At 36.3% G+C, this 16,575-nt stretch overlaps 1 protein-coding gene across 1 annotated transcript in view; it reads right to left on the reverse strand.

Annotated features, from left to right (window-relative positions):
* The window catches only part of Megf9 (multiple EGF like domains 9), an 80,009-nt gene that overhangs the window by 33,998 nt on the left and 29,436 nt on the right, over nucleotides 1-16,575 (reverse strand). Inside the window, exon 2 of the mRNA XM_048340691.1 lies at nucleotides 1,743-1,944. Within this exon, the coding sequence (XP_048196648.1) occupies nucleotides 1,743-1,944 (202 nt within the window). The remainder of the gene's footprint in view (nucleotides 1-1,742; nucleotides 1,945-16,575) is intronic.

The following is a 16,575-nucleotide window of genomic DNA, read 5'->3' on the forward strand; positions in this document are numbered from 1 at the left end:
GTGGTTGACTTGAATATGAGACACTTCTTTGTGAAATACTACTTCTGTTCTTCACTTCAAAAAGTTTTTTGTTTTTTTTTTTTTTTGGCCAGTCCTGGGCCTTGGACTCAGGGCCTGAGCACTGTCCCTGGCTTCTTCCCGCTCAAGGCTAGCACTCTGCCACTTGAGCCACAGCGCTGCTTCTGGCCGTTTTCTGTATATGTGGTGCTGGGGAATCGAACCTAGGGCCTCATGTATCCGAGGCAGGCACTCTTGCCACTAGGCTATATCCCCAAAAAGCCCCAAAAAGTTTTGACTTATAGGAAGTTATTGAACTGAACCTATCAACCTCTTGCAATGTAAAAGACATACATTATTTAATTCTCACAAAACTACTTCATATTAGACATACTAATCTTATTTTACACTCCACAGAGTTCAACAAATAGCTTAATCAAGTTATTAAGCTAGTTGCTAAGTTATTAGTATGTTGCTTTTATGTCTTTTAAAATGATAAGAGTATGGAACTTCTGAGTATAACTTGTATAGCATGTATTTAGAAGGTTGTCTCCATCTCAAAGAACAGTGATTATCAGCTTCCTCATTGTAGATGTTATATGGAATGGTGGTAAAGAAATAGACTTGGTACTGGAAGACCTAATTTGGAATTCCTTCTCTGCCACTATCTATCTTTATGACCTAGAAACCTATATGTAATAAGCTGCAATGAGAATTAAAACAAATTACTGTTTTAAAATACGAAGCTTCATAAATGGCTGTTGTTGCATTTGAAATTAGACTTCCCAATCAAGTTCATTTCTGTACTTTAAGAGAAGTTCAAAATACAATATGATTTATAAAGCATCTAAAATAGCTATTAAGTATAAAACACTTTTTCTGACAAGGAACTTAAAGGTCTTTAAAAACACTTCCTCATTTAAGTCAACAATATTTTCTTAAAATTAAAGCAAACTAAAATTTATTGTGTGGTATACGGTAGTCATTTTTCATGTATCAACTTACTTAACTTTCACAACAACAAAGAAAAGAAATTAAGTCAGTGAAAATAAATGATTTGCCCAAGGCACATAGCAACTCATAAAGCAAGCAGTCTTAGATTTGTATCCAGGTGACACTGATTCTAAAGCTTATGTTCTTTACATAACATTATCTCTTCAGCTTTTTGACATGGTCCTCCCCACCGCCCCCGCCCCCAAAAAGCTAAGATCCTCATATACGTCAAAGAATAATTACTTTCAGTGTAGTAGAAAGGAAACCTTAGATTATATGACATGATTATACTAGATTAAGTCACCTCCAAATAACACATTCTCTTAAAGGTAATTTATTCTGGTTTTGGCATAGAATATATAGAGTATATAAAGCAAACAGAGTAAATTCAATCCATTTACCACTAGTTTAAAAAATTAATATAAAAAGACATTTCCACTGAAAATGCCTAAAAGTGAGCCTTTCAGAAAGCAGATTCCTTCCTCAATCATTTTTTTCCCATGAAATTTAGAAAACCATCACAAAGCAAAATCAGTGGCCACTTTTTAAGAAGTAAGTTAGTAAATTCCAAGAAGTTTAACCCTGATATTAAATATATAAAGTGCAGGAATAAAGATATGCAAAACATTTTTAAAATATTTTGACTCTCCCTTTATTTAAACCCATCTGGGCCTTTAAGAGCAGGAGCCTATTTATTTATTTCTCTCCTTACTAAAGGACAATGAATTTCATCCCCTCCTACTGCTGCTTACCTGTTGCAAAGGATGCTGAGGGCTCCCTGGGGACTACAGTGACATGGCAGGCAGAGGCCAGAAGTGGAATTCAGGTAAAAGCCCTTCTCACATGCTTCACAGCGAAGACCCTCATAACCTGTCTGACACTCACACTGCCCTGTGGTCTGGTTGCAGCGCTTCACATCCAGGCTTCCAACACTAGAGCAGTTACATATATACTCTGAAAAAGAAACAGGGAAAGAGACACTTTTAACCAAGATTTAATGACCTTTTAAGAAACTGAACACTATTTTCCTTAACAAAAATTCATGACAAACTTTTAAGGCTAGATGAAACTGGCTCCAGTTCCAACTTATTTTCTCTACTGTTTATTTAAATTGGAAAATGTACATGATGTGGTAAATTAAATTATATGTAGTTGGTTTTTTTAAAAATTTGCTTATATATTTGTTTTTGTTGGTCATGGGGCTTGAACTTGGGGCCTGGAGCTGTCCCTAAGCTTTTCTGCTCAAGGCTAGGATTCTACCACTTTGAGTCACAGGTCTACTTACAATTTTCTGGTGGCAATTGGAGATAAGAGTCTCACAGACTTTCCTGCCTTCCCTGGCTTTGAACTGTGATTCTCAGATCTCAGGCTCCTGAGTTGCTAGCATCCAGGTATGAGCCACCAGCAACCAATTACAGTTTTTAATTATATAGCTACCACTCTGTTTCCTTTCCACTTTCATTGCCACCCTTCTTATCCTACAACCCCAGTAAGTATGTAAGTTTATGTAGTTATATGTTATTATTTTTTCTGAATTGGAAGCCTTCGTAGGCAGGCTTATCTTCCCAGAACTGAGAGTACATAACAGAAATGACATGTTAAATAATAAATAACCCATTGTATAACAACAAAGGCCTAAGGCTCAGATGGCAACCTATACATGGTCATAACAAGATTGTACCACAGCTAGAATCTTAAACTAAATGTCCCATCCAGGAAGGAATTAATGAAGAGTTATTTCAAAATTTAAAGGTGAGGAAATGGTAAACAAATCCAGAGATGAAAGTTTATTGGTTCATCCTGATCAGAGTAAAAACCAACCATAATTTGAGTATCTTGCTTATATCTGTAAAATATACAGAAAATAAACATTTTTCTTTAGATATATTTCAAACAGTTCTTCAGATGAAAACAACTTAAAAGCCTAGTTTGGTTTTTGCTAGTATTTCTACTCAGCAAAAGGAAAGGATTTTGAACAGTTTGACAGTGTTAACAGAGCATACGGAAAGAGATGTAATTAACATTGACTGCAGAAAAATAAAACTTTTCTATAGTCTATGAATAGGCTTCATTCCAAAATAGCAATGAATTTAGGTAGAAGAGCCCAACCAATCATATGGTACAAATTAACTGATGGTGGATAGGTAAGGCACCAAATAAAATGGTATACTGATAAAAGTTTAGCTTAAAGAAAGTAACCTTTAATGTGATTTTTATTACTTCAAAAAAGTTATTGGAAAACTGCAAGTCCAGGGTCTCAAGCAGGAAGTTGCAAAGCAGTTTACTTCTCTATTTTAGAAAAAGGAATTAAGCTCCAAAATACCTTACATAATCACAAGCAGCATACCCACACAAGTCAAAACAAAGGAATCCACAAAGAAATTCCTTCTCGGTCAACTCTACACTGCATTTTTCTTCAGCTCCTAAGCTGTGGTGTCAGTTTATTTCCCTATTCTCCACTCTATTTTTTTTTTAAATTCCTGTTTGGGGGCTTGAACTGAGGGTCTGAGTACTGTCCCTAAGCTTTTGTACTCTAGGCTAGTACACTTGAGCCACAGCTCCACTTCCGGCTTTTTTTGGTGATTAATTTAAGGAGCTAAGAGTCTCATGGAAATTTCTGCTCCCGCTGGCTTTGAACCACAATGCTCAGATCTCAGTCTCCGGAATAGCTAGGATTGCAGGCCTGAGTGCCCAGCTATTCACACTTCTTATAATTTGTAAATATTGAGAATAAGAGTCAGTGAGCGAAGGAGTGACATTATCAAAACAGAAATTTACTCTTTACTTGACTTATGTAACGGTAACCCCTCTGAACAAAATAAAAGCTAATATATAAATTATATATATACATATACATATATAGTGAATGAATATGTTGACAGATGATTTATATGCACTTTGTGGGGTTTTGGTGTTTTGGGTTTTGGGTTTGGGGTTGGGTTTTTGGGTTTTTTTTTGCATATTTCAAACATTTGTAGTAAGTCACAAAACTTAATGGAGGGTTCAGATTTTTTTCAGCCCCAAGTTTAGAGAGTGAATCTGCTTCCCATCACAATCAAGAGCTTTATTTTGGGGCTGACAATGTAGCAGTGGCCTAGTAAGTGTAAGGCCCTGGTGTCAATATGAAATACCACAAAATAAAAAATAAAACAAAACAAAAACAAAGACTTTTATTTTTACCAAACAGTATAAACATGACATTTCTTTGACAGAGTTACATGTGTTCATATATCTACCTTCTTGGCATGTGTGGTTAGTGGATTCTGTATATAACAAAGCCATGTTGGATGGTTTGTAAGCCTGCCAATGACAACTTCATGGTAAGAACTCTCCTCCACCAAAAATGACCAGAATGCTTACAATAACATTTATCTTGGGATATTTAGCAGAAATTCAACATACATCTTACTTTTTCTGCTGGATCAATTTCATCACAAGTTAAACTAACCAAAATTATCCTATAGTGGGCAGAACTCTTTCAATAAAAATGAGGACAAAAACATCTGTAATAAAGACTGGCTTTAATTCTATGATTTCCTTACTAATAAAATATTTCCATCTGACAACTGAATCACTGTTTTCAATAAATAAGATTAATTAGCAGTATTTTTATAAAATCAATTAATATAAGAACTCAGAAACAAAAATAATTCCATAGTTTCTTCAATACATAACTAGGGGATAAATCTTCAGTTCTAAGCAAGTTCACTGGTTACTTATTTCTATAAGGTAAACCCAGCATCTTCATTATCCCCCTAAACATACTCTGATCAGTCCTATTTCTGAACTAGTTCTCATCCTGCGTAATGTTCTGGGATGTTATCTCTCTTTTCCATATTCAGACATATATCTTATTCCAAGAAGAAGCTGAAGTATACTCCATGAAATTCACTTACTGGGTAACATAACACTTGCTACCTTTAACTCTCATATGAAAATAATTTAAAGAGGCAATAAAGCAAAACAGACTATAAAGCTAGTCAGCTAAGGTTAAAAATTCTTACTACCGGGCTGGGAATATGGCCTAGTGGCAAGAGTGCTTGCCTCATATACATGAGGCCCTGGGTTCGATTCCTCAGCACCACATATACAGAAAATGGCCAGAAGTGGCGCTGTGGCTCAAGTGGCAGAGTGCTAGCCTTGAGCAAAGAAAGAAGCCAGGGACAGTGCTCAGGCCCTGAGTTCACGGCCTAGGACTGGCCAAAAAAAAAAAAAAAAAAAAAAAAAAAAAAAATTCTTACTACCTTTACAACCTTATAGGCAAATTACCTAACCGCCTTGTGCTTTCTTTGTCTCGTCCATATACATGGCTTAATAATAGTACCTATAACACAGCTCCAAAAAGTAAGGTTTGGAAGTACTACACAGATACTACAACAACTAATAGAAAGTGGGAAGTAATGCCAGATAAAAAAACAAATATAATTCAGATGTCAGATTCATAACCCACAGATTTGCTGTATCCTACAGATGAGTTGTGAAGGCCTAAAAATGGATTGTCATAGTTTTTTGGGACAACATCTAGAAAACAGAATTTGTGATGAACCAGAATACCTAGAAAGAGAATGGTAATAAACACAGAAGGACTTAGGTTGCAGCTCTTGGATGAAAAATGAATGTGTTGATTATATATCCACAATACAATACATCATTCTAATGTAGCAAGATGAATGGCAAAGTATTTCAGCAACAGAGACAACAAGCCTCATGGAAGGAAGGCAGCAAACATATCAAGACAAAGATGCAAATCATGCTAACTCCTCTCCTCAAAATAATGAGAGCAAAGCACATCAAGGGTCAGAAAACATATACAACCTTCCATTTGTAGCTCAGAATCCGAAGCTCTATTCCAGTGATCACCCTCAAATGAAATAACTCAAGTTAAATGAAGTATGAGCAACTGTAATAAATGTACAATATTGTAAGCATTCATTATGTGAAGACAAGTTGTTAGCGTTTAAGTAGTGTATAATTTCAGACCCTTTACAGTTCTAGACATTCATGTGGAATCAGACAAGTGTTAATATAGAAATACTACAATTCTCTTAATAAAAGGCTGACAATATGGGGGGGGGGAGAAAAATAAAGGAAATCCCAATTGATAGAAGCAATGAAGAGGATCTACACCAAAGACAACAAAGGAAGGACAGACTTTCAATGAGGTAGACTCACAAACACTGAGCAACATAAAGGAGACATGATTAATGGTAAATCAACAGTGCAGACATTAACGGGAATGAAATAACATGAAGATACAAAAAGCTAATCATAGATAGTATGAATGAAATGTCAAAAAGTCATTTGATTGTATAAGAGTAAATATAGAATAAACACTTTCTCAAGTGAGCAGCAGATTATCTTTCAATGCTTTTTTGGAAAAACTCCATAGAGAAAAAAATTAGACAAGAATCATGTAAATGGTAATAAAGAGATCACAGTCTTTGGCATTTTTTTTCCTTTGTGTTGTCTGGTTTTTGAAGAACAATGAAATACACTGATTTGAACCATGAAGAAAAATAAGAAACTAAAATCTGGTGCTAACTTGCTTTAAGCATTTAATAATGCAAAAATAAATGCCTGAAGAAATACAATACTTCCTCTGAGAACTTGAACTTACGGAATTGTTTTGATGTCAGTATTCAAAGTAGTCATCAAATCTAAATCTAAACCAAATTGAATCAAGATATGAAATGTTTTTAGTACTGAAAAAAAGACAAAAGAAAATTTTTACTGTAGGGTTTGACAAAGAGGGGAGAAATGGAGAACAAAGGAAGGTGGCATTGGCCAAGAAACATTGTACTCATAACCTGACTTATGGAATTGTAACCCCTTTGTACAACTACTTAATAATAATAGTGAAAGTGCAATGTTATTTTAAGTCCCATAAGTCTTGTTTTGTAAGACACCTGTCCTGATAAAAACTATCCACCTGAACATATTACTAACCTTTCTTGGGGCTTTCATATACCCAGCAACAAACACTTGTACATAGACATAGATATAGCAAGTAAAGTTACAATACCACAACTTGAAAAGCAAATGTTCTTCAGTTAGTGAATGGACAGACTAGAGTACAACCACACAAAAGCAATTTTTAAAAAAGGATAAACCATTTGCATGCAACTAAATAGATATGCCTCAAAGGCATTGTGCTAAATAAAAGAAGCCATACTCAAAAGGCTACATTAAATGATTCCATTTACAAGACCTTCTGGAAAAAGCAAAACTATTGGAGCAGAGAGAGTTCAAGAATTTGCCAGGAATCATAGGTAGAAGAGATGGGCTAACCACAAAGCAAATTTTGAAGGTGGTAAAACTGCTTGTATCTTAGTTGTATATTTATCACAACTAATAGAACTGAGCATCAAATGAGTAAACTGGATTGGCTGTAAGTTTGTTTTTCATTTTTTATTGTTATTATTAAGGTGAAGTGCTGAGGGGTTACTATTCATAAGTCGGGTAATGAGTACATTTCTTTTTGGGCATTGTCACCCCTTCCTTGGTTGTAACTTTTTAAATAAAACTCTAAAAAAATAAAAAGCCATGAGGTTTTACTAGATTCAATTCTTGCACTTCACTGGAGGGATGCCTTGGTGTTCCACAAACTTCAGTTGGAATAAGGTATACAAGTTAACAAAGGACACAAACTAGTATTCAACCCTTTTCAATGTAAATGTTATAATTAAGATAACTGGAAACCATTAATGTTTTCAGCCCATTATTACATAAGAAACTCTGAAATATTCTAAGATTTAAAATGCTGTTTAACTAAAAGGAGCAAAATCACCTTTTCCCTTTGGCTCCAGCTTAAGTTCTAGGTTGTAACTATTGCTATGCAGAGTAAGTCAGAAAGGAGGGGGGAAAAATGAAAGATAAAGATATATAAACTTCTTGTCACTTTTTTCAAATACAGTTATTTATTTCCTTTGAGAGGCATCCTTTAAAGCTTTACACTCACCAGGAAAATGAATGTGAGTATAACAACCATTTGATCCATTCAACATAGAATTCTACCCTTTCTTACAAGGCTAGCAGAGGATCGACAAAAAACATCTCCCCTGGCTTTCAAATTGAAAAATAAAGGGAAAATGACTGTCAAAAATCAAGGAATACTTCACTGAAACCTCTGACTGTACAATAAATGATTCGTTAAAACCAACAAATTATATTATTTTGACTATAAACCTGCTAAGTGCACACAGCATTTTAACATGTACTTTTATGGGACTGGTAATGTAGTACAGTATTGAAATACTTGCCTAGCATGAGTAAGGCACTGGGTTCAATCTTCAGTAGTAGAAAAAAAGGTACTTTTTATTAAGGTCATATTTCATCTTTGTAGGTTTGGAGAAAAGGAATTTTGTAAAGGCTTCATTCTAGGGAAAAGGAACTATCGACCCAGAGTTTTTATTTTTTTTAATAAAGGGCCTTACACTAGCATAACACTGATACTCAAACTACATTTCACACTTCTTGTATTATGCCAGAGTAGGTTCTTTGAAAAATTTAATATTAAGGTTGATGATTTTCTTCAGTTAAACCAGAGTATAGAAATGTGGAAAAGCTTTAAGCAGTACTTTTAAAATAAAACTGTATCCATTAAATTTCCCAGCCCCAATTTACTGTATCAAAGCACTTATTTTGCTTTAAGGTAGACATTTGAAAACAATGGAGTAATATTAATCCAAGTTTTATAGAAATTTTTCTGTCTCACAATGAAGGCCACATTGTTAGTAGTGCTTGCTTCACAGTTTATGATAGCTTCCCACAATTTAAAGACAGTTCATCAAATTAATGAGACAAAATGACAAGTTCTGGGAAGGTAACAGCTACCATTTACTATTAATAACAAAGGTAGTATTGCCAGTTCATAAGCATGTTTCATATGACCAGACAATGCACTAGAAATTATACACATATGGCCCACTGTATTGATCACTATCTTGAGACGGGGGTACCTTGAATAAGAAATCTGAGTCTCAGAGAAATGAAACATACCATACAACCAATCAGGACTCGAGAAGGGTCTGGCATCCAAACTGATTAGCCCCAAAGTTCCCCTCTTTTTACTATTAGAAGATATAAAAATGAGTCTATAAAAATGATTTGAGGGGCTGGGAATGTGGCTTAGTGGTAGAGTGCATGCCTAAGAATGCACGAAGCCCTGGGTTTGATTCCTCAGCACCACATAAACAGAAAGAGCTGGAAGTGGCACTGTGGCTCAAGTGGTAGAGTGCCAGCCTTGAGCCAAAAAAAAAAAAAAAAAAAGAAGAAGAAGAAGAAGCCAGGGACAGTGCTCAGGCCCTGAGTCCAAGCCCCAGGACTGGCAAAAGTTAAAAAAAAAAAAAAAGATTTAAAAATGAACTATAGAACATATGAGTGAGGATGGGAGGGAAAAACTGGTAGAAAGCAAGGAAAGGGGTGTCATCATTCAAAAAGAAATGCACTCCTTATCTGACTTATATAACTATAACCTCTCTGTATTTCACCTTTATAATAACAATAAAAATGCATTAAAATGCAGAGAAAAATGTCTGATGAATTTTTTTAAATTTCAGTGATTAGCAAAAAAAAAAAAATGAACCAAAGAATCGAAAAAACAGCAAATTCAGAACACCTTAAAAGCAAACTTTGCTGCTAATTAGCTCATGCCACAACCTTCAGCAAATGTAAGTGCTCTGAGTTGTAGTGTCAGTCTATAAAATGTGGATAACTCTCGTCATCTATCATTAATAAAAATAATAAAATGTCAAAGGTTTTTCTTTTTTTTGTCAATATGACAGAGGGATTACACTTCCATACTTAAGGTAGTGAACACATATACATTTCTTTTTTGGGGGGGGGGCAACATGGCATTATTTTCTTTCTTTCTTTTTTTTGCAAGTATTGCTTTTGTAGTTATTTCTCTTTTTTTACCCTGTGTCTCTCAAATTTGGTATTCCCTTTGAATTTCCTACTTCCAATACCAGTAAACACGGTTTCCAATATACTCAGATAATATTACAGAGATAGTGTAGGTACAACCATAGGAAGGTGATACAAGAACATCATCAATAATAGAAACTACACATACACATAGGACGTTGAAAGTAGTTACAACTGTGATATAACAATTGTTTCCATAACATGGAGTTCATTTCACTTAGCATCATCTTATGTGTTCCTAAGGGTATAGCTATTGGGCCTTGTGATGCTCTGCTATGGCTTGCCTAAACCTGTACTAATTATTCCCAATAAGGGAGGCCATAGAGTCCATGTTTCTTTGGGTCTGGCTCACTTCACTTTTTTCCAAGTCCTTCCATTTCCTTACAAATGGAACAATGTCATTCTTTCTGATAGAGGCATAAAATTCCATTGTGTATATGTACCACATTTTCCTGATCCATTCGTCTACTGAGGGGCATCTGGGTTGGTTCCAGATTCTCGCTATGACAAATTGTGCTGCGATGAACATTGTTGTGCTGGTGGCATTACTGTGATTTTGTTTGTGGTCTTTTGGATAGATACCCAAAAGTGGGGCTGCTGGGTCATAGGGGAGTTCTATATTGAGCCTTCTGAGGACTCTCCATACTGCTTGCCAGAGTGGCTGCAGAACTAAAAAAATTACCTTCTTCCAAAACAAAACCGCAAAGAACCAATAGCCCCCTCATCAAGTGGGCTAAAGACTTACAAAGAAACTTCTCTGATGAGGAAATGAGAATGGCCAATAGCCATATGAAAAAATGCTCTACATCACTGGCCATAAAGGAAATGCAAATCAAAACAACATTGAGATTCCATCTCACCCCAGCAAGAATGTCATATATCAAGAAAACTAATAATAACAATTGTTGGAGGGGATGTGGCCAAAAGGGAACCCTACTTCATTGTTGGTGGGAATGTAAACTGGTTCAGCCACATATACATTTCTTGCCATACTTGTTACCCCCTTCCTCACTTTTCTCCCGCCTTCCCTCTCCCCAATCGACCCCTCCCCTTGCTGTCATCATTTGTTTTTAAATCTTCCCCTTGATGGGTGTTGTCATTCTACTCTACAATGCTTGTGAACTCTATGATTATTAACAATAAAACAATTCCTTCCAGGTCGGGTGATATGTGCATTTCTTTCCTTTTGCTTAGTGTAATCTGTTCTTAAAAGGTCAAATTTTATGTGGCCACCTATACAGCCGTTGGCTTATATTGAACAATTGCTACCACTAATAATCCTAATAAGTTAAAAAGTAACTTTATTTGAATAGTTTAAGTGTATATATCATATTATAAGGAAAAACTTACATATTTGAAATTGTTCATTGAGGGCAAAATTTCTCATAACTCTCCACGTCTTACAATGGCTTAGTATAGTAATGACCAATAAGCAGCTACTGAAATCTATTCAAACCTGATTTCCTTTTGTGAAATAAAATTAGATCTGATCATCTTAAAAGATAAAGATCAACTCTCGGGCTGGGAATATGGTCTAGTGGTAGAAGTCTCACCTCGCATACATGAAGCCCTGGGTTCGATTCCTCATCACCACATATACAGAAAAAGCCAGAAGATAAAGATCTTCAGATTGAATTAAAACCCACAAAAATCTAGATATAAACAGGCTACAAAAAAATACAAGCTAAGAAGACATAGAAAAATTAAAACTAGCTGGCTTAAAAAAAAAGGAAAAAAAAAAAAAGCTCAGGCATCAATGCAAGACCCTATTCAAAAACTAAACCAAACAGGGTTTAGAGCCTGGCTCAAGTGGTAGGCCTGTCTTAAATGCACAAGACCTTGTGTTCAAATCCCAGTTCTGCCAAAACCAAAAAAAACTAATACCACTGCTGGGGGGAGGGGCATTTACCCAAACTGTGTGAGGTCAATTAGTCAAAAAAATCGAACAAACCCAAACTCATGGATAGTTTACAAAATAACTGACCAGGGCTGGGAATATGGCCTAGTGGTAGAGCGCTTGCCTCGTATGCATGAAGCCCTAGGTTCGATTCCCCAGCACCACATATATAGAAAAAGCCAGAGTGCTAGCTTTGAGCAAAAAGAAGCCAGGGACAGAGCTCAAGCTCTGAGTCCAAGACCTAGGACTGGCAAAAACCAAAAACTACAAAATAACTGACCAGTGTTGCTCAAAAAGTATCAAGGTCATAAAATATAGAACTCTCTTAAATAGAACTATCCCCAATTAGAGTAGTCTAAGGAAAGGTATCAACTAAATGCACTGTGGCCCAAGTGGAAGAGTGCTAGCCTTGAGCAAAAGAAGCTCTGGGACAGAGTAAGGGCCTTGAGTTCAAGCCCCAGGACACACACACACACACACACACACACACACACACACACACGCACACACACACACGAGTATATAAAAAATGAGCAGGGCTCACACTTGTAACCTTAGCTACCCAGGAGGTAGAAACTTGAGAACGGTTGTTCAAAGCCAGGCCAGGCAGAAAGGTCTGTGAGACTCCATCTCCAATTAACTGAAAAAAGCCAAGCTCAAATGGTATAATACCAGTTAGCATAAAATCCAAGCAAGAGCACCAGGCCCTGAGTTCAAGCCTTAGTACTGACATGCGCGCGCACATACACACACACACACCAGTATATAAGAAACTCTAAAAACCTAATAATGAAGAAAACAAAAACAGTACTCTTTATAAGTTATATGTCCTGATATAACTGAAAAACATATTGCATCTGTCTAACAATAGATTGCGGATTTCTCAACCAAAGCAGCTTGTTGATGAAACAGACCAAATCTGCTTCATACAACTGTTTATCTTAATCTCAAAATCAGTCTTATAGCTTGGATATGATGTATCCCCAAAAGGCCCACATGCTGAAGGCTTTGTCCACAGAGGGTGGATCCAACTGTCTAGAGATGATTAGATCAAAAAGGCTCTAATCTAACCAATGGATCTATTAATCTATTGATGGAGTCATAATTAAATGGCTTCATTGGGAAGTAGTAGAAAATTGCAGAGGTGAACCCTAGTTCAAAGAAATAAGATACTGGGAGCATTTCTTGGGGGCTATATCTTGTCCTGCACCTCTCTCTGTATCCTCTCTGCTTCCTGGGTGTCGTGAGGTAAGCAGCTTTCACTGCCCCACACTCCCACAGCCATATTTTACCTCACCACATGCCTAGAAACATAAAGCCAAATGAACATGGACTGAAACTTCTGAAATTGTGAGCCAATATAAATAATTTAAATTATTTTCTTATCATAATGACAAAAACTAATACAAGTCAGCCCTATTTTTAATTATAATAATCATTATTTACTATTATCTACAATGCCCCACCATTGGTTGTAGGTTATTTTATTTGTACAAACATTTAGCTTCATACACCTTGCCAGGATAGGGATAACAAATCCAAATTTATTAATAGTAAAACTAAAACTTAGAGAAGCAAAATACTTGCCCAAGACCACAGGGTTATTTAGTAAGTGGTTGCAGCAAAATGACAACTGTTTGTATAACTCTAAAGCCCTTCCTCATTTCAGTTTACCACATAGGCTTCTTTTAAGAAGGGGAGGAGAGAAGGAAGAAAAATTTCTACCTATGTTAAATGTATTTTTTCAATATGTTTTCTTTGTAAATAACTGCTATAATCAAATGGTTACCAAATGCTCTAGTGAGAGGAAACAGTTGCTTAAGCTACAAAATTAATTCTCATAATTGCTAACATAGAACACCTTGAATTTGCTTTTGGCTTGTGAGTCTTCACATACTGTTCAAGCCAAAGAGGTCTTAGTATTTGTCATCTGTTTATTTCATTCAAATGCATTCTCATATTTAAAACAATACCACTAGTTAGCATTTCAAATATCTCTGTAAGTGAAGTATGGTAACTTAGGACCAGGCGTTCTAAATATGGACAATACTAAACTACCAACTATTAATTGAACCTAAGTAAAACACATCTTCGTTGCCACCATTTTCCATGTGTATATATTTTCAAAGGATATAAGAAATCAAATTTTACTACTTACTAAGAATTTTTAAATATTTTGTTCTGTCAGGTCACTATTATATTTAGAATGCACTAAAAGAATTGGCATAGTACTGCCTATGAGGCTTGAAAAACTAATCTTCCCACCTTACTAACTATTCTGGAACATGTATTGGCTTTTTCTTTTTTTTTTAATTTTTTTTTCAAATTTTTATTATCAAACTGATGTACAGAGAGGTTACAGTTTCATACATTAGGCATTGGATACATTTCTTGTACTGTTTGTTACCTTGTCCCTCATACCCCCCTCCCTCCTCCCCCTTTCCCTTTCCCCCCCCTGAGGTGTTCAGTTCATTTTCACCAAACAGTTTTGCAAGTATTGCTTTTGTAGTTGTTTGTCTTTTTTTACCCTGTGTCTCTCAATTTTGGTATTCCCTTTCTGTATTGGCTTTTTCATGAACAGTATGGCCATAGGATCCCCAAGTTTAACGAGAGGAGAGGAGAGAAAGGACAAATATAGAAAGTGAATTTAAATAATTTGAAATCTGGCTCCAGGCCATAATAGAAAGAGCTCAGTCTATGAAGTCAAGTGACTTAGGCTCAAACCTGAAACCACTGTTCATAGTTCAAATTTCATGACCTCTTGGCAAACTGAAATAATAACTTAAAAGTGTTTCAAGAATTAGATGAAAAAGGCCATTGCTCAAGTCACAGAACTTTCGCCTAGCACGTATAAGGGCCTGGGTCTAAACCCCAGTACTACAAACAAACAAAAGCTGAACACAGTAGCCTCTCTCTACCCTGCATTTTTACTCTAAGCAACCTTTGCTAAAGCAGCAGCATTAGATGTTACCACAGATTACAAGAATTGAGCACTAGCTAGTGCCAGTGGCTCATGCCTATAGTCCTAGTTACTTAAGAGGCTGAGATCTGAGGATTGTGGTTAGAAGTCAGCCCAGGCAGAAAAGTCCATGAGACACTTATCTCCAATTAGCCTGCAAGAAGCTAGAAGTTAGGTGTAGCTCAAGTGGTGGATCACCAGCCTTGAGTGAAAAGCTAAGGGAGAGTGCTCTGGCCCTGAGTTCAAGCCCTAGTATTGGTGTGCATATGCGTAGGCACACACGAAACACATGCAAAGGAAGGAAGGAAGGAAGGGAGGGAGGGAAGGAGGAAGGAAGGAAGGAAAAGAGGGAAGGAAGGAAGGAGGGAGGGAGGGACGGAGGGAGGGGGAGAGAAAAGAAGGGAAGTAGTTGAGCATTAAAAGAAATCATCAGAGATGTCTGAATGTCTTCAGATATTCCAATTTCATTTATCCTTAATCTTATAACCAAAATAACAGAAAATACAAAGAATTTCAAGAACTGCCTACTGCTTCTAAGTTTGGGACTAAATGTGCCTTAGTGTCTCTATTTACAGAAGATAGCTGAGTACCTTCAAGCCTGGAACTATTTACTGTGATGCCTACAATATTCATTCAGAGAAGAGAAGTACAAAGAAAGCAAAAGGAAAGGTTAATTAAAAGCTGCTATCCGGGGCTGGGGATATGGCCTAGTGGCAAGCGTGCTTGCCTTGTATACATGAGGCCCTGGGTTCGATTCCCCAGCACCACATATATAGAAAACGGCCAGAAGTGGCGCTGTGGCTCAAGTGGCAGAGTGCTAGCCTTGAGCAAGAAGAAGCCAGGGACAGTGCTCAGGCCCTGAGTCCGAGGCCCAGGACTGGCCAAAAAAAAAAAAAAAAAAAAAAAGCTGCTATCCTGCAGTACCTGGCAATGTATGCTAGAAACTGTTTCCTAATTTTCAAAACAGTGAAGTTGATCCCACTTGGTTAACTATTCATACGTAACCAATTATTAAAAATATTATCAAATGGATAGTTTGGGGATTGCTAGGAATGTGTGTGTGTGTGTGTGTGTGTGTGTGTGTGTGTGTGTGTATTCACAAAGCCATTCTATAAAATACAAACTGGGGTATAGGGGAGAAGGATAAATAAAGAGAAATTCTACTTACTACACTTAAAACAGACTATTAGAGAGGAAAGAAAAAAATGCATGTTACAAAGATATATTGGGCCCCTGAATTCTAGTCTTAGGAGTTTGTATGTAATCCTGCAATGATGCTCTCAGCAAAAACTCAAAACCACGTGGAGAACTCAGTAAAACCCTAACTACCGGAACCCATCCTAGACAGAAAATATGGCTTGTCACAAACTTGAAAACTGAGTCTGATTTACCCAAAAGGCCTGTCATAAGCAAAAGAGAAAAATGGAAAATATTGATAGTGACAATAGTAACTACTTTCTTATTCCCTTCTCTTTCTTGCTTGCTTGCTTTCCTTTTACTTATTACATTCCACACACTGGTTTTACGTACTTTACATGCACTCATTTACTTAAAAAAGTACAAGAACCCGAGAAAATAGACTCAACCTTTATTATAAGGAGGATAAAACACAAAATGTAGGCATAAAGCAATTAATTTTCCCAAGATCCATAAAAGAGTCTAGCTGGGATTAGATTATCTTGAAGGGAGACTAGAGGCAATAAATTTATTAGTAAATTATTGTAGCTGACTTAACAGGACAATCACAGATTAGATAGTCATAAAGACTGTTTCTTCAAACACACAGACAGTTTGACACAGTGAA

Source organism: Perognathus longimembris, chromosome 1, assembly GCF_023159225.1.
Source record: "Perognathus longimembris pacificus isolate PPM17 chromosome 1, ASM2315922v1, whole genome shotgun sequence".
NCBI classification, from domain to species: Eukaryota; Metazoa; Chordata; class Mammalia; order Rodentia; family Heteromyidae; genus Perognathus; species Perognathus longimembris.